Raw genomic sequence first — 17180 nt, 5'->3', positions numbered from 1 at the left:
ATAGGTGTGAATGGTTGTTTTTTTATATGTGCCCTGCGATTGGCTGGCGACCAGTCCAGGGTGTACCCCGCCTGTCGCCCGAAGTCAGCTGGGATAGGCTCCAGCATGCCCCCGCGACCCTAATGAGGATGAAGCAGTATAGAAAATGGATGGATGGATTATGTGTGAAAAGTTACCATTGTGTATTTGCCAAATAAATAACCATAACATTTCGTTTTTAAACATGTTAGCGTGCCCTCCTCTCCCCCATCCTTCCATTTTTCTGTATGTGGGGAAATGGGAAAATGTTCAGGGGAAAATGTTTGGACATCCCTGCTGTAGCCTGTGTAAACAATTATAACCACGGTTGTTTAGTTTTCCCAATAATTCACTCAGAAAAAGCAATGGTGCATATCCTCTTGGAGACCGTTATGTTTTCCATTACTTCAGAGGACATTTCATTGACTCTGATAGTGATTAGAAGCAATGTGGCACCGTAAAGCCTCCCCTCACAGAGTCTAATACGGCTATGGTCTTCACTGCTTTCCAAAAAACTCACCTGTGGAGTTTTCAGCTCTTTCTCTAGCTGTAGGATCTACAAATAACAACATTTTGCTCATGAATAATGGACAAAAGTGAAGGTTAAACGAGGTAGTGTATGTTTAGACTAAAGAAAAAGCATCACTGCTTTCTCTTTCCCCCTCCCTCACACTTATTACCCGCATATTTGTACAAATAAACAATAAATAGGGCAGTGTACACATTTGCCCCCTCGTTCACCTGTAAGCAGTTTCATACCAATGAGATTAGTGAGTGAACCTTGCCCTGCAATGTGAGCCTTCTCAGTTTTTGTTGTGTTTTAAGTTTTGTAAACATTCTGTGGCATCGGTGACGACATGTTGTATGCGACGTAGGACAAATTAGTTTGAACAATTTCAGTGACGACATGTTGTATGCAACGTAGGACAAATTAGTTTGAACAATTTCTGTTTTACTAGTTTTTGTATTTGACTAACACAACATATTACCATCTCAGTTATCACGATCAGCAGTTCTGTACAATTTTTCGCATTTTTGCTGCGTGTTATTGTTTAATTTTATTTCTAGAATATGAATTGGGTCAATACAAACGAACAGCAGGCTTAAAACGGTCCCTGGGCTGCACTTTTGGTTGGTTTGGTTTGAGATATTAAAAAAGAAAGAGTGTCGAAAAAGTGGACGGCACAACCGCCGCGGAATCTGAGTGACGTCATACAACGTCATCTTTCATGGTTGGTGCAACAAACTCCCCCTAGCACATCATAGGTACTAACGAATTCCTGAATCATAAAAGGGAACAAAGCATTAAAAATGCATGGCCAAAATCAATGTCGAAATACGACATCGTCGTTCCATGAAGATCTTTGCAGGCTTTAACAGTAACTGGAGGACCAGTTTGGCGCATGCGCCAATCTCCAGACGTCAACTGACAAGATAGGCTTTACACGTACATACACACACACAGGGAAGTCTTAATTTCCCCACAAGTGAAGCTTTTTTAACAGCTAAAAAGTTATGAGATAGATAGTTCGGTAGATAACTACACTAACATTTGGTTCACAAAGCTGGCATTGCCTCGGTGAAAATGGACCAGCAGTTTGAGGACATAGAGTCCGGGGGCCGGTGGCAGAAATTGTACATGGTAAGTCTGTTAGCTGACTAGCGTTGTTAGCATGTGGCTAACCGTCAAGAGTTTCGGATTTATCGAGGCAAAGCTAATATTTTGTTTAGCTCTTATGGTATGTATCACACGTTTCTGATCATTTTCGATATTTACACATTTTCATTCGCACTTTGTTTATTAACATTGTTACTGTAACGCCCGTGTCACTTTCCATATGTCCCGGCGCGAGGGTGTCCCAAAACATATGGCAAAACGAACTCCGCTAAATCAATAGATTTAGCAAGTTTGGCAGCTTAAAGTTGTGATTATTTGGCTGACACTGCTTTTATCATATTACTAGGTATATTTGTCCTCATTAATATCCTCACACAGCCACTCCTGCTTGTTATTTAATGTCATTATTGTTGTCTGAAGGAAATTAGAAGTCAGTCTCACGAGTGTGCCTACAAGGTGGCAAAGTATCCAGAGAATCGCATACGCAACCGATACAGAGACGTCAGTCCATGTAGGTACACGTACACATATACATTAGTAACGCAGTGTCTTGAAACCCAACCACATCTCTGTGCTTCCTTGCAGTTGATCACAGTCGGGTCAAACTGAAGGACACAGACAACGACTACATCAACGCCAGCCTGGTCGTCATGGAGGATGCTCAGCGACGTTACATATTGACTCAGGCAAGTTGTGGCCATAAAAAAACAGCGGGTCAGTTTGGGAGAGGCACGAGAACCCTGCCTTTGGGGACACCTTTGACAGATAAAACCCCCCGCCCCAAACATGGTCGTAATCTCCTGCAAACACAGCTTGAGGAAATTAAACAGCTATCTTTTATTTGCTGAGCATCTATGCGTATAAAACAGTAGGTTTTGCACGCTATCTGCCAACGTACAGTACATAGTCTGTATTGTGTACTGTAGCTATCACAGAGTCTCGTTGTTGCACAGGGTCCCCTCAGGAACACATGCGGCCATTTCTGGCTCATGATCTGGGAGCAGAACACCAAAGCCATCATCATGCTCAACAGGGTCATCGAGAAAGGCTCGGTAAGCAGAGCGTAAAGAACAATTTGCTCACCATGGTACGGTGCTGAGCTGTACCGCTTGGTGGAAACTGTTACATGAAGCTCGTCCTATGCTGTATTATCCCCGAACTCAGCACTTCTCCAACATAATAAATGCCATATGTCACGTACAACAACATAACACTAAGGAATGGGACAGGAGGACACAAGCGTTAGCAACACCAGCATAGCTATGTGGTTCTCTGAGAAGATGTTTGGCTTTTCGTCCGTGCAGGCCTCATGCTCATGACTAGATAGGACAGCTCTAGTCTGAGGGTGCAACCAGGAGTAGTTTGACCTTTTTTTTTTGCTGCGAAACGGCAGTCGTGAAGATACAGTGTAAATAACAAATGCATTGTTACAACTGAACGGAATACTGACGACTGTTGTTTGCTGGCAGAGGCCTCACTCCACTGTAGCTAAACTGTGGTGTGAAAGAGTGAAACCGTTCTCGGTACTTTACAGAATAAAGGCTTGGATCCTGCACCATCCCGTCAGACTGGAGCCGGCCTATCTAGTCTTTGACCGTGAAAGGATGAAGCCTGCTCAGACGGGAGGTGAAATGTCTTCGAAGTAAAGTTGGGCATCATTTGAATTTGAACGATTCCGGTTTCTGGTTTTGATTCCAGCTCCTAACGATTCTTGATTCCGATGCTTTTTGGAGGCAGGGTCATATAAAAGTCTGCATGGTTTAAATGAGGGCGCGAAGCAGAGTTCTTTTTGGATGAAATGTCTGAACTTCTCCACAAATTTTTTAATCATACAAACTTTTTTTTTTATTAACTTTACTATGAATTTATCACTATTTTCAACCAGTATATAAATATCAAACCATTCACCTTGAATATAAACGTTCTGAAGTTAATTCTACTTTTGAAAAGCTCATGAAAAAAATATTTCCACATATACTGTTGTTTGTGTGTTAGTGAGTATGTGATGCAGCTGTCAGGCGCTTAAATATGCACTAACCTAGCTAAAAATGCATGTAACGGGACGCACCTATTCCGCATATACAGCCTTCTGAAAAAACCTCCAAAAAGCACCAACAAACTCTGCATTTGCATAATGTGACCTTCATATTAACCAAGCTACAGCGACATTGTCACTATTATTGTTATTAACATTGTTACGCCCAAGAACTACGTTACTGGCGTAGTGACACCTTGCCACAGCACACCGGCTTGCGACGAGCTCAGCCAAGCTGCTAGCTGGCTGGCGACTAGCTTCATCACACACTGGCTCAAAATGCATCAGGCCACTAGCGAAAGGTAACGCTACATGTTAGAGCTGCCGCCACTGCTGCTGTGTTTTCATTTTTGACGCTAGGTATAGCGTTCCTTTCTATGTTGCTATGTGAAATCAATGCACCCAGGAAGGACGTTACTGTAAGTATGACATGGTATCATGAATGTACATGATACTACAAGTACGTGCTCACAGCATGGATAGAAAACCATAAAACATTTGGAGGTGTTTTAATTGCGGATTTTGTATAGGTGCGTCCTACTGTATGCATGAATTACTTGCCTCTTTTTAGCTGTTTTTCATGTCACACATAAGAATTGTGGACAATGAGCAAAGTTCCAAAAAAGTTAAGCAGTAAATGGAAGGAAATACTAATTATTTTTTCTGGTGCATCAGGAAAAGTGTGCCCAGTATTGGCCCATGGCCGAGGACAGAGAGATGGCCTTCAAGGACACCCGCTTCTCGGTGACGCTGCTGTCGGAAGAGATCAAGTCTTACTACACTACCAGAGTTCTGGAGCTGCTGAACGTTCATGTAAGTTTAATTTCGCCTCGTAAGCTTGTTGTCGGCGCCACTGGCAAAAGTTATCGTTCTGCCACAGACGGGTGAGAAAAGAGAAATACACCACTTCCATTACACCACGTGGCCCGACTTTGGTGTCCCGGAATCCCCGGCGTCCTTTCTCAACTTCCTCTTCAAGGTGCGCGAGTCGGGGGCGCTGGGAGCAGATCACGGGCCAGCCGTGGTGCACTGCAGCGCCGGAATCGGACGCTCAGGCACCTTTTCGCTAGTGGACACGTGCTTGGTGCTGGTGAGTTGTGTGTGTGTTATTCTCTGGTTGATTGGCAAGAAAACAAAAATGAAACTATGGTGTAGAGTTCTCCACAAACTGCATGGTGAAAGAGTCATATATAAATATAATTATTTATTAAGTCAATTATTAGAATCAAAGATTGTTTATTATTTCACAGAAGCAGGTCACATTTTTCCACAAACGTCAGTCCGGTGTGGTTGTTTGTTTGGTTGCCTTTTACAAAAATGGCTTTCTTCATGTATTTGATTGGTGAAAATGTCCCTAGTGGTCCTGTATTATGCGAGTGAGTTTTCAATGGTGGTCTAACAGTAATATGTGTCCCTACAGCATTCTTAAAAAAAGCTCTAATGTCTCATACATTTTGAGGAAAAAAGGCTCTCAAATGCTTGCTTTTGAAGTGCCGGGTTTTCATGACATCATAAAGGAAGAAACGCCCCTGACCTGCCCCTAGATACACTTCATGGAAGACAAAAAAACTCCCAAAAAACAAAAAAGACTTTGCTACACGTTTTAAAATAAATCCAATGTTGATAAGAGTTGTTTTCAAGCAGATGGACAAGAGGAAAGAACCGTCAGTGGACATTAAAAGGGTTCTTTTGGACATGAGGAAATACCGCATGGGTCTCATCCAGACTCCTGATCAGCTGCGCTTCTCCTTCATGGCCGTCCTGGAAGGCTCCAAGTGCATCATGGGAGACTCCACTGTGCAGGTACCACAACAACACACACACGCACATTGTATTAGTCAACGTACGTTGTATTTACAGTCCTGTTTCCGCTACACAGAGCCAATGGCGAGAGTTGTCCCAGGAAGACCAGGCACCCACGACTGACTCCCCTCCCACCACCCTGCCCCAGGCCCGCTGTCCCACAGAGCGATGCAACGGCAGCCAACAGACGGGACGGCTCGACGAGCAAGAAGACTACAGGCAGGACGACAAGGTCCAAACAGAGTCCCCCTCCAAGGAGCAGGAGCAGGACAACAGCACAACAGCACAGTCAGTACACACAAGTACTTCCAATCAGTCAGTCAATCATTCAAGATATGAAGGTGGTAACCTCATTTTTGACGCAGCAAACGACGCAGAGACGACAGCTTCTCTGTAACGGACGCAGTCAAAACAAGCCAAAGGACGAACGACGGCGAGAGGAAGAGGAAAAGGTGATTATGGTCTCTCAGCTCCCCCTCGCCTGCTGAAGGCTACAAAGACGGCATTGTGTTTCTGTACATGACCGGTCTGCCATCACACGCTTAACAGTCCTCCCATCATCGCCACGCTCAACCTGCTGTTCTCTTCTCGGACAGTGTAGGCTGCATTTGCTGCACGTGACCCGGCGCTGACGGGGAGTGTGCAGTATGTCTGTACCCCCAGCTTTACTGTGACAACCAACCAGCACATTTTACAGCAGGAACTTGTACAAATACGTCCCAGAGCTCTCGTACGTGACGTTTGCAGTGTGTCTGCCGTGTTTGTTTGGGTTTTTTCTGAGTTGCCCGGCAACATTTTGGAATTTTTTTGCAAATGCACTCTGGCATGAATGTGTGTTTGTGTGTGGGAGAGTGCTGCACATTTACGTATTTATTGGCCCACAGCCTATATATGAACTGTATGGAAGCCCAAATGATAAGCATATCTTGGGGTTTTTTTGCACCCTTGTAACAAAAACAAGAAAAGTTAAGAATAAAGTATAACTATTAGAATAAAGCAGGGGAGCCCATTACGTCAATTGCTATCGCATAAACGTCACTTTGTAGATGTCATATGATTAAGGATACACTGAGCGGTAAGATGTCTATATAACAAAAGTTATCCATTCACCTGTCTAGTTATGTAGAAAAAGAGTGAATTGTTTGATGTCTTTGCATCCTCAACTCCACTACAGAAATGCGTTTGCTACACTTCCACCTCTTACTACGTTACACTCTTGTGCACTCTGTGTGTAGGCTAGCGGCCCCGCCTCCACCCACCCAGTGAGACAGAGACTGTATGACTGACAAAAGTGCTTACTCCATTTATGCCGTTGTTCTATGGAACGGACACACTAAGGTGCCGAGACCAACGCACAGAGTGAAGCCTCACTGCCTGTTTGGAGGCAGGAGACGAGGAAGACAGACATGCACGCACATGGCAACATATTGAGGCCGGAAAAATGATCTAATTTATTTTCATTGATTGTGTGATCCATTTATTTATCGTCCATGAGATGATTTTTTTTCTGAATGAGAAATCTTGCCACATTGTAATTTTGCAAGATCTTGTGACACCCCTAGAAATGGTGCACCTTTGCTTGTGGGGTGGGAAACAATCCAGATGTCTGGTGGGATATACAGTGGTCGTCTCAAGCCATGCATTTCTAGCTAAATGCTCGTTTTATGCAAAATTCATGAGGCGATGCGTTGATTGCTTTGCGTTGCAGGTACTCATTTATTTTGGGTTTTTGTCTCTTATAGAGCCAAGACAAGCGACTGCTGACTCTACCCCCCGCCCCCCACCCGAGGGTACGTTCACAGGAAACGCTGACAGCAAAACATCTGCAGGGAACACCAGCTGGCCTCTCACTCCCACCAGCGTTCCTCAACCATTCAAACACTTCTCTGCATCACTTGTCATCATCCCTCTCCAAACTGTTTACAATACACACACACGCTCAACGTTATTCAATAAGAAGACACCAGCATTATTAAAATGTTTCTTTGCAACTTTGTCATACTACGTTTATACAGACTGAAATAGGAGCTATGCATTGCCATTTTATAAATGTGTATTTTTCCAGGGGTGGAAATGTTTCTATTTTTTATAAGAATACTTGAAGTTTTCCACAGCACTGTGGCAAGAGTCAGTGGCATGTATATAAAGGGTTTTGTTGACACAAAAAACAATGAGCATTGTTACACATTTTAAGACAATTTGATGACATTTTCTTCTATGGAGGGGAAAAAAAGTCAATGCTATGAATGTTATCTTTTAATAAAACTGGTATCTAGTTTATGACACATCATCCTGTGATGGAAGAAATTGCTCATATTCTCAATCTGTTTCATTTATAATGGAAATATTTGGCTCTTTTTTTTTTAAATTTTCCCATCAGTCTTATTTCAAGGAGATGTTGAACACTTGAAGTGATGTCAGTGATGTATTGTTGTAAGAGTCATGTTACAGTCGTGGGCGGGAATGCTGGGAACACCGCGTGGCGCCTGGCCAACCACTTTCAGTTAGTCGGGCTGAATGAGGTCCAGCCGAGAAATGGTCAAAAATTCACACCATCTTTGCGATTGTGGTCTTTTTTTTTCACCTCCCCCAAATATAAAATACTCAAAAAGGGTTGCAGAAGTGCTCATTTAGGTCAGTTCCTGTAAACAACGCGGCATAAAAGCTTGCGTTTCAAAAGAGTGCTGGAGGGATGCCGCTCCCAAAGAGGAGACTCCAGGATGCTGGGATCTTCCAATTGTTGGCCTCATGCTTCTAAAAAGAAGGAATGGACGTAATGGTACACCTCACACATCAAGGTCATTTTCAGCTATTAAAACACAGCTCATCAGTTGTCTTATAATAGATGCGTCACTTACAGGGCTGTCCAGCAGGTGGAGCCAGTCGTTAAGGTGATTGAGGAGCGTGAAGGCGTCCGGGATGTTGTTGCCCTCCGAGCAGAAGATGAGCAACACGGCCAGCCGGACCTCCTCAGTACAGCTACACGACCACAACAGCATCAGGTACAACACCCCTACTTCCTGTCAACTTTTTTCAAAAAGCCCCTCACCTGTCTGTGAAGAGCCCTTTGGTGATGCCGCCACCAGGGACGACAAGTCTAGGCTCCGTGTTGGCGTCTGAATGTCCCAGGCAAGGGGGCACCTTCTCCATCTCCTTCCAGCCCAGCTCCTTCAGGGCATCTGCACTGGCCTTCAGGAGGCTGGGGGTGATTAGGTACCTTAGAGGAGTGCTAAAACACAGACAACAGCATGAACAGAAAAAGCAACATTGTTTAACTGGCAAATCCGGCCTGGAAAAAACATCAGACTATCCCACGTGTTCAAAACATTTGCGCTGTCTCGCGTTTTGGCAGCAGATTCCTAAGAACACCACAGAGCTGTGCTGCCAACACAGCACAAGCAAACATGATCAACAGATGTTAACCCGCGGTGTGAACAAAACCAACACAAATGAATGCACAACGCAACTGCACCACATGGACTATGCGGGGATATCACATAACACTTAGGCACTAACATGCTAATTTATACCCGCATCTACATCCCGCAAGGCATGCTCGGTAACGTTGTAGTAGCGACAGTATTCTTCAAACTGTACAGTTTTTCATTCAATATCAGATATTTGAGAAAATTCCCCAATTTGGGTAATATGGTGATAAAGGTGATATGGGTCACGCAGACAAACCGGTTGAGGCGTTTGGGCGCATTAAGTAAATTTCAGTGCTCGGCGCTAATGTAGTCAAGCCGTTTTACATTTTTCTTCATGTACCCCCATGGCAATCTGCGCACCCCACTTTGGGAACCTAGAATTTAGAGCAGGGATCACCAACGTGGTGCCCGCGGGCACCAGGTAGCCCCCCACGACCACATGAGGTGCCCGCAAGCCTGCTTTTCATTCAGGTTTTCAGTTAATAACGAAAGACCAGTAGAAAGAAATGCATTCTGAAATACACAATGTGAGTTGTGGACACCAGCATTTTGTTAATGTTCTGGTAAAACAAGCATATTCGCTTTGTTTGGGTTTAAAATAAGCTCTGAAAATAAATGTTACAAAAATGAGTAGCTCTTGGCCATTTTCATTTTGTAAAAGTAGCTCTCACAAGGAAAAACGTTGGTGACCCCTGATTTAGAGGATCTTTTTAAAAGCGTGTCTTTATGTGGTAGTTCCTAAATAACAGCAGATTGGCGCTGTCACTGAGACAACATTTGACTAGCGTGTCTTGATGCAATAGGTCCTTAAAAACAGCAGAGTGGTCTTGTCGTATAGAGAGGATCTTTGACTAGTGTCTTTTTGCTGTAGGTGCTTAAAAACAGCAGAGTGGCCTCGTCATATAGAGCAGTGATTCTCAACTGGTGGGTCGGGACCCAAAAGTGGCCCACAGATCCACTCTGGGTGGGTCGCAGACAGCTAGTCAGGAGTTATACTTTAAAATATGTAACGTACAACCAATCTCTGACTTGTTTTTTAAAAATATTTTCAGTAGAATTGAGCAATATTTTAGTCGTCTTCCTCATTGGTATATACTCATTGCATGATAAGTGAAAGATGTAAATTTGTGGACTTATTTAGTGCAATTTTCACTAATGTCACTTTTTAAAAATCCGTTTGCTTGGTTTGACTTCAATAAAAGTGCGTTGCCACTTACTGGCAAGTGGAAAATGTGGGTCCCAGGTTGAGACCATTTGAGAACCCCTGATATAGAAGATCTTTGACGAGTTTTTGTACACACATTGCAGTCACATAGAGGATCTATGACTACTGATTTTGCAGTACGTCTTTAAAAACTTGCAGAGGAGAACCCGAGAGATGCTCCATCTCCCAGTAAAAGCTCACAATAACAATCACGTACAATGAAAATAAATAATTGTAATATGCCAGCACTGTAAATTCTTGTAATATGCCCGCACTGTAAATTCAGGGGTTTTGTCTAGCCCACGCAATAAGGTGTTATGATTAATTGGTCCATACCCTTGCAGCTGCTGGTCATCCCTCTGGTAGGCATGGCTGCTGGAGAGAACGACCGTCCTGGAGAAACCACTAGATTTTATCCAGGACAACAGCAGCTGACGGAACCTTTTGGATTTTGGCTGGGGGGAAAAAAAACAACACAAATTCACAATTTAGAAGCATGTGCAACATCTACTACAGCTGTCAAGCGAGAGATGTGGACACCTTCACAATTGGCGCCCTGATTTGAAGAATGGCCAGCTTGAGCTCGGGTGCAGCGTAGACTGTTGGCAAGAAGGGAAGGGTAGATTATAATTTGCGCTATGTAGGCAAATTCTACACATGCACCTTCTGCAGCCGTGTGCAGCTCCTCTGCGTCGTCTTTGCAGGTGGCGTACGGGTTATTCCCCGCCATGGGGATGAGGCAGTCCGTGTGCAGGTAGCCCACTCGGCGCACGTTTAGTGTGGATATGATTAGGTCCACCGCCAGCTGGCCCACATTGCCCACCGCCACTGCTGGCTAGAGTCAGGGAAGATACATATACAAGACATGCAGCCTTTGATTATAGGTAGGCATTTAGACCATATTTTTTCATTTTGCATAACTAATAAAAAACTGCACTTAAAATATATATATATATATATATATATATATATTCTATGTTAAATGAATTAGCTCTCACATTTCTATTACGATCCTTCACAGGCAAGCACTGATTCTACTTACTCACCTAACTAGCGGACACGAACACACGAGCCTCATCTTTAACTCACCATAACAAGCGTCAAATCTTTAAATACAGGCGTAGAACTTTGTGAAGAGATAAACATGATGGGTTTGGTTAAAAAAATATATATATAAACGCTACAATCTTAAATTTATTTTCTGTTTTCATGCAGGGCGCTGGGGTCCTTCCAGTCCTGGCGTCGACTCATTGTGATTGAAGGCCATAAAGTGCCTGAATAAAAATGAAAAGATAAAGAAAAATGTAGTTTGGTCGAAAATGTTTGACAGAGATTATGAACGTTCAAATGTATCATTCTAATTCGGGCGTCGACTCATTCGGATTGAATACTTGAATGTGCCTGAATAAACGTTAAACAAATAGGGCGAAATAAAAAAAAAATGAAGAAAGGCAAATGTATTTTAAACCGGCATATATTTTAGCTTCTAATTTCGCGTCCAAGAGAAGTAGGTTTTGAAACGGTTATGTACACAAACAAAACACACTTTTGACGGCAAATCCCAGACATTTTCCACCTAATCTTTATGTGCTAGTTTGTTTTTAATTGAACCATACAAACATATACAAAATGAATACATACAATATGAAAATGCGACGTTTATGTTATTCAGAACCCCTCAGGAAAACACCTCCTATTTTTAAAATACTGTATGTCAGCGTTTCTCCATATATTCATAAATACATTTATTATTTATTAATACAGTAGTCAAAACATTGCATGACTGTGAAACATACGGAGCATAATTAAAAAAAAAAAAATTCAACATTTCACTTCATCAGGGATAGATTCTCCTTTCATGGCAGCCAAGGCGTTTTCTACCATCTTCTGCACCATCCTTTTTATCGTGGCAATAGTGCTGGTGCCGAAATGAGGGGTGATCACAACATTGGGAAGGCCAATGAGAGGATGATCCCTGCGGATAACGAGAATGAGGTGGGAACAAGTCAGTGTTTCGCAAGGCTCGAGTAAGCCTCAAGTCTTTAATCCCAAGTCTCAAGTCAAGTCTGAAGTAAAAACGTTCCAGTCAATGCAGGTCTCTGGCAGGTCGAGTCAATGCATAGGCTTGAAATGTTGGAGTCTTTACAGGCTGTTTAGTGTTTACTAAATAAAATGCCATTTTAACAATATAACAAGATTAAATTTGACCAATACAATGAATGCATTTTGAATTGTTTTATTTATTTTTTTAATAAAATAAGACCAGTGTGACACAGCATTCAGCATTTACAAACCAGAAATTAATTAATTCATAAATGATCAGTCTTTTATTAGTCAAACACATCTCAACAACAACAAATCTCAGGTATTTTTTAAGTCGTCAGGCTAAAGTCCAAGGCAAGTCCCGAGTCAGTGATGTCAAAGTCCAGGTTGAGTTGCAAGTCTTTGATGATACTGATTGATATTGAGTCCAAAGTCATCAAAACTGTGACTCGAGTCCAAGTCACATTGTAACATTGCCAGTTTTTGCTTGTAATGCTCCAAGAACCTCCATGAATTGAGTGGGAGAGTGTGGGCAGACCTTGGTAGAGGTTCAGGATAAGTCACATCCAAAGCAGCTCCTCGTATGGTCCTGGCCTGCAGAGCCTCAACCAAAGCGTCCTGGTCCACCACGGGACCTTCGGGCAATAGAAAGTTAAGACAGTTTGGACAATGAGGTAACATGTCATGAGATTCCCACCTCTGCTGATGCTGATCAGTGTCGCTGTGGGCTTCATGAGGCCCAACTCTCGGGTGCTGATGAGGCCGGTGGTGTCGGGGGTCAGACAGACTGCCAGCATGACAAAGTCGGAGCGCATCAGCAGGTCGTCCATGTTCTGGCAGTAGCTCGCTGCCACCGCCTCCTCCACCTCAACGCTCCTGACCGGGAAATACAGATAAGCGTCACAATGTTTCCTTGTTCTTTTGACGTGTCAATACACGCCTCATCATAACGTCAAGACTGGTAAGAATTTACATTTTGCACTGTTGAATCTTATGGAGGTTCTATGTAGATCTTCAAAGTGCAAAAAGAAGAAATGGGAGTGAGACAAAGAAAATTTACTGCCAGTGAAATAGGCTGTTCATCGGCTGATCAAAATTTAAGACCACAGCCCTTAAAAGCCAAAATTAGGGCAAATCTGGATTCACTTTTCTGTCAGGTATTCAGTGGCAAGGGCAAAAAAGCTTTCTCTCTTTGAACGTCGTCGGATTGTTGAGCTGCGTGAGCAAGGCCTCTCGCAGCGCGCCATCGCTGCTGAGGATGGACGCAGTGAGGCAGTCATTTGAATTTATCGTTATAGAATGTATTTATATTGCTAGACAACCCTTAGCTCCTATGGTAATACATTGTTATGCTGCCTTTCGGAATTGGTACAGGGTACGTGTTGAATACAGGAAGTGAACAAATGTATTAGCGATTGATGTTAAAGGGAGCGGGAGTCAAATGAAATAAGTTTTGCTTCCTCCTACTCCTTTGTCCACAAGTGAAATTGTGAATTGTAGTGTGTGTAAAATAAATGATACCATTACTATTGTTACCATGGCTGATGTTTCTACAGAACTAAGGCGACATAATGATCACGTATATTTTACCGTCTGTTTCTGTTGTAATACAGGACATTCATGTCAAATCCTTTGGCGCGCTGGGCGATCTTCTCTCCGATCTTTCCCATTCCGATGATCCCCAGAGTTGACCCTGTGACCTCCACGCCTCCCAACCATTGAGGGAAGCAGGTGGTCTCGGGGTCCATCACCCGCTGATGACCTGCAAACACACCAGAGTCAGATGTTCTCAGGCGTGGATGTTTGCAGGACGACAAAGCCCACCTTCAACGATGGTGCGTGCCGACGCCAGCAGGAGCCCCATGGCCATGTCCGCAGTGCAGTCGCTGACCACCCCGGGCGTGTTGGCCACCTTCAGCCCCAAGCTGGTGACGTAGGGCAGGTCCAGGTGGTCGTAGTCCGCCCCCCCGCTGGCGATTAATTTGAGGGCTGGGAGCGAACTGAGCAGCGCCGGCGTGGCCTGCGGGGCGCACAGCCACTGAAACAGCACCTGGATTTTGGGGCCGTGCAGTTGGGGGTCCCGCAGGAAGTCCTGGTGGAGGACCAGCTGGAAGTGTTGCCTCAGGAGATCCATGGCCTCCTCCAGGATGCCCTGCTCGCCCACCTCGGAGATCAGAGCCCACGGTTTGTCGTTGTCCATCATCTGCAGGCGTGTGAGAGGAGTGGTGACCACAGCAGATAAAACCAGCTCATTTATTTGTTTACACCCCTCCACTTGTTTGTTCTTCATTATTTATACTGTTCACACCCCTCAAAACAAGTGTCTAAGGTTACAATTTGACCTATTATTGGTTGTCTATAGAGTGAAAAAAAACAGCGGGTGGCGCTCATAAGACTAAAAAAATAGACTATAGAAAAATAGAACGGTAATATGTATAATTTATAATTCAGCGCCCCCTACTGTCACTGCACACTCAACGGCTACGTTTTATCAAACGAGTTAAATGTTTCATAACGTGGCGTTTAAAAAACCCATAACGATTCATCGCTTAAGGGCTCAGACCACTCGTCCCTCGTGACCCCGGAAGTGGAATGGCACTTAAAGGATTTGATAAGACAACAAAAAAGTAAAAGCGTTTTTTTTGTTTTGTTTTTGTTTTTGTTTTTGTTTTTGTTTTTAAAGAAAATAGATCTCAAAACCTCTCGATATACTTCAATTCATTTGAGACTATTCTAGAATGTTCATAAATAATAAATTAATCAGAGATATAGCTTGTGAAAACGTCATGAATACCAAAGTTCCTGATACTAGTATCGATTCTTGTATTCAAGTAATAATATTGTAGCATTCTTATAAAGCCACCCAGGCTCTGACAGTTTTTTAAAAAGTTTTATTGCCGACCTTAAAGGAAAAGTGCCCTTTTTTTTTTAAGTTGTGTTTTTTGTTTGGAAAAGTTAACGCTAGGTGCAGCGTTCCTCTCTATGTTGCGATGTGAAATCGATGCACCCAGGAAGTCCCGCTAATGCTTAAAATGAGCAAAATAGTGCAAGTGTTCCATGTTATCATGAATGTAGTGGTTACTACATGCTCACAGCATGGATAGAAGACCATAAAACCTTGTTGGAGCCTTTTGGAGGTGTTTCAATAGGCGGAATAGGTGTGTCCCTTTACATGCATTCATTACCTGCCTCTTTGTTTTTAATCTGTTTTGTATCTTTAGAGAGCACAGAAAACAGAATGATGTGTGTTAATTTCTCACATAAGGATTGTGGATGATGGGCAATTTTTTTTAAAGTGCACTTTTCCTTTAAGTTTGCAATAAGTAAACTGGAGCTCGTTAGCTTGCTATGCTAGCGAAGTCCCTGCAGTGATCCCTGAGCAATGTCGTGTAAGCAAAGAATAACAGGAGGGTAAAGGTGACTATAGGGGTGTTATTTCATGTCTACAGGGCTCTAATAATGTTAAAACATGTATTAAGAATGTCATAAACAGGTTTTCTATGCTCCAACTACAAAAATATTCTGTTTATTAATATTTGAATCGTACTGCGTTAAACTCAATTATCGTGGTCACGTCTGGAATCAATGATCTTAACAATCTGGCAGTCATTATTTGTTCTTTCTGCTGCTCAATGACTATGCAACTGAACTACTCAATGGCCAAGTAGCCAATTAATTAATACAACCATGGCTAGTGAATGTAAAGCTGGAATGGGTTAACAATTGCGCTTAAATCCTCCCCAAAGTTGGACATTTACCGGTCAAAAGCAAAGCAAACACCCAGCGGCCCCCAGGCTGAGGTTGCTGGACTTTGAGTCATCGCATTGAAGCATCTAAAACACTTTTGTCAAGTTGAAATAATCACTGAAAATGGTTCGTCGGATCTTAATATGACATTGTTAACAATTTGCATATGTATGCCATTCCTCTATTCCTAAACATTTGCATATCAGCAATAATAATAACAATAAATACTGCCTCACATTACCTTTTTGTGTTGGTGCACAGATCTTTGCACACTCTTGATTTGCAGACTCCTCGATGCTTGCACGGGACCCCACAGAATCCTCACACTCTGGACAAAGACAGTTTGCATCGTGGCTGCAGGCTTGATTTGTAATCTAATGAAAAGAGACACCCAAGTCGTTTGGTAACATCGAACAAACATAAAGAGAAGACGTTTAGCCCTTTTACAAATGATTGACATGAACGTGCGGGGTTTATTGTGCAAAAAAAAAGTTGTTCTCCTTTAAAGCGTGCACTCACCTTACAAGTTTGCCTTTGCTGTCATGTAAATTTGCTTGCAGGGAGCCAAACGTCTACAGGCACACATGAGAGAGCATCCCATGCCAGTGTCTCAAGTTGTCTCGTGGGGTCCAAACAAAATGTACACTGCCAGAGCTGCATGCAGCGTGCAGTCAACACCTCAAACGGAAAGCCGGCAGCGTAAGCAGGGACCCAGCTCACCCAGGTCACAACCTGTTCATGCCTCTGCCCTCTCAGGGAAGAGACACCGGTCCATTAAAACCTGGGCAAGCAGTCTAAGGAGCAGCTTTTCCCCAGGGCCGTGGCTGTCAAGTTCTTTGGGACTTTCACCAGCCTGAACTTGAAGGATGTTTTATCAACCCAACTCCAGCAGACTGGCTTGAGTTTTATTTCACGCTTCAACTATTTACACGAGCACAGTTTAGGCTGATGACCTTTGAATCAAAGAGGAATAGCATCAAATTACTACACAGTTTGTAACTTGGGAACAACAGTAGTTGTCACATACCAGTGGTCTCGCCGGGCCTCTCTTGTTGCAATCCTGTGAACGGTCGTGTAAATGATATTTGACCAGTCTTCGTTGTCTCCTATTTTTTTTACCAATTGTTTACTTGGTACAACCACCTCGTATCAGTACTGTGTCATAGTTATGTCACATGGGTATTAAACAAGTCATCATAATTGCCATCACAACCTGTACCAGGGTTCGAGAAACACGCGCTTTTAGCATCATAATTGTCATAGTCTTTGATGAGGACACGTACG

General features: G+C 43.2%; 3 protein-coding genes across 7 annotated transcripts; 1 reads left to right on the top strand and 2 right to left on the bottom strand.

Moving 5' to 3' along the window:
• The first annotated feature begins 1288 nt into the window (after positions 1–1288).
• On the top strand, positions 1289–8076 carry ptpn2b (protein tyrosine phosphatase non-receptor type 2b). 3 transcript variants are annotated; one of them, XM_054764511.1, is made up of 10 exons: positions 1302–1660; positions 2057–2147; positions 2222–2322; positions 2590–2688; positions 4347–4484; positions 4552–4761; positions 5313–5474; positions 5551–5762; positions 5840–5926; positions 7217–8074. In XM_054764511.1, exons 1-10 carry the CDS (start codon positions 1604–1606, stop codon positions 7236–7238), a joined length of 1179 nt encoding a protein of 392 aa, XP_054620486.1. In that variant the 5' UTR covers positions 1302–1603; the 3' UTR covers positions 7239–8074. The 3 variants fall into 3 exon arrangements, with proteins under 3 accessions (XP_054620487.1, XP_054620486.1, XP_054620488.1); XM_054764513.1 differs by having other exon boundaries at positions 1580–1660; positions 5316–5474; XM_054764512.1 differs by lacking the exon at positions 2057–2147 and having other exon boundaries at positions 1289–1660; positions 7217–8076.
• Positions 4899–11373, bottom strand: psmg2 (proteasome (prosome, macropain) assembly chaperone 2). Of its 2 annotated transcripts, none has more exons than XM_054764516.1 (7): positions 11196–11373; positions 10770–10941; positions 10647–10705; positions 10443–10561; positions 8524–8673; positions 8333–8453; positions 4899–8228 (listed from the first exon to the last, which is right to left on the bottom strand). In XM_054764516.1, the coding sequence occupies exons 1-7, from the start codon at positions 11250–11252 to the stop codon at positions 8148–8150; spliced, it is 759 nt and encodes a 252-aa protein (XP_054620491.1). In that variant the 5' UTR covers positions 11253–11373; the 3' UTR covers positions 4899–8147. The 2 variants fall into 2 exon arrangements, with proteins under 2 accessions (XP_054620491.1, XP_054620490.1); XM_054764515.1 differs by having other exon boundaries at positions 4900–8228; positions 8524–8703; positions 11196–11372.
• Positions 11374–11773: 400 nt separating this feature from the next.
• On the bottom strand, positions 11774–16995 carry LOC129173332 (putative 2-hydroxyacid dehydrogenase SAUSA300_2254). 2 transcript variants are annotated; one of them, XM_054764134.1, is made up of 8 exons: positions 16924–16995; positions 16416–16849; positions 16138–16270; positions 13974–14352; positions 13740–13911; positions 12847–13025; positions 12688–12784; positions 11774–12081 (listed from the first exon to the last, which is right to left on the bottom strand). In XM_054764134.1, the coding sequence occupies exons 3-8, from the start codon at positions 16243–16245 to the stop codon at positions 11928–11930; spliced, it is 1089 nt and encodes a 362-aa protein (XP_054620109.1). In that variant the 5' UTR covers positions 16246–16270; positions 16416–16849; positions 16924–16995; the 3' UTR covers positions 11774–11927. The 2 variants fall into 2 exon arrangements, with proteins under 2 accessions (XP_054620109.1, XP_054620108.1); XM_054764133.1 differs by lacking the exon at positions 11774–12081 and having other exon boundaries at positions 12356–12784.
• Between the last annotated feature and the right edge of the window lie 185 nt (positions 16996–17180).

The sequence above is a fragment of the Dunckerocampus dactyliophorus genome, chromosome 20 (genome assembly GCF_027744805.1).
Source record: "Dunckerocampus dactyliophorus isolate RoL2022-P2 chromosome 20, RoL_Ddac_1.1, whole genome shotgun sequence".
Taxonomy (NCBI): domain Eukaryota; kingdom Metazoa; phylum Chordata; class Actinopteri; order Syngnathiformes; family Syngnathidae; genus Dunckerocampus; species Dunckerocampus dactyliophorus.
The sequence above is the reverse complement of the archived record's forward strand: the minus strand, read 5'-3'. Positions and strand labels throughout refer to the sequence as shown.

Bases quoted from the DNA above. Each gene is read 5' to 3' on its own strand.
- psmg2 (XM_054764515.1), bottom strand. From the start codon at position 11,252: ATGTTTATCTCTTCACAAAGTTCTACGCCTGTATTTAAAGATTTGACG. The intron at 10,942-11,195 runs GTGAGTTAAAGA...CCCTGACTCTAG, and splicing joins AAGATTTGACGCTTGTTATG to CCAGCAGTGGCGGTGGGCAA. The intron at 8,229-8,332 runs GTAAGTGACGCA...CCTTCTTTTTAG, and splicing joins TCCACCTGCTGGACAGCCCT to AAGCATGAGGCCAACAATTG.
- LOC129173332 (XM_054764133.1), bottom strand. From the start codon at position 16,245: ATGCAAACTGTCTTTGTCCAGAGTGTGAGGATTCTGTGGGGTCCCGTG. The intron at 13,026-13,739 runs GTAAAATATACG...TTTCCCGGTCAG, and splicing joins TATTACAACAGAAACAGACG to GAGCGTTGAGGTGGAGGAGG. The intron at 12,785-12,846 runs GTGGGAATCTCA...TATTGCCCGAAG, and splicing joins ACTGATCAGCATCAGCAGAG to GTCCCGTGGTGGACCAGGAC.
- ptpn2b (XM_054764511.1), top strand. From the start codon at position 1,604: ATGGACCAGCAGTTTGAGGACATAGAGTCCGGGGGCCGGTGGCAGAAA. The intron at 2,148-2,221 runs GTAGGTACACGT...GCTTCCTTGCAG, and splicing joins ATACAGAGACGTCAGTCCAT to TTGATCACAGTCGGGTCAAA. The intron at 5,927-7,216 runs GTGATTATGGTC...TGTCTCTTATAG, and splicing joins GGCGAGAGGAAGAGGAAAAG to AGCCAAGACAAGCGACTGCT.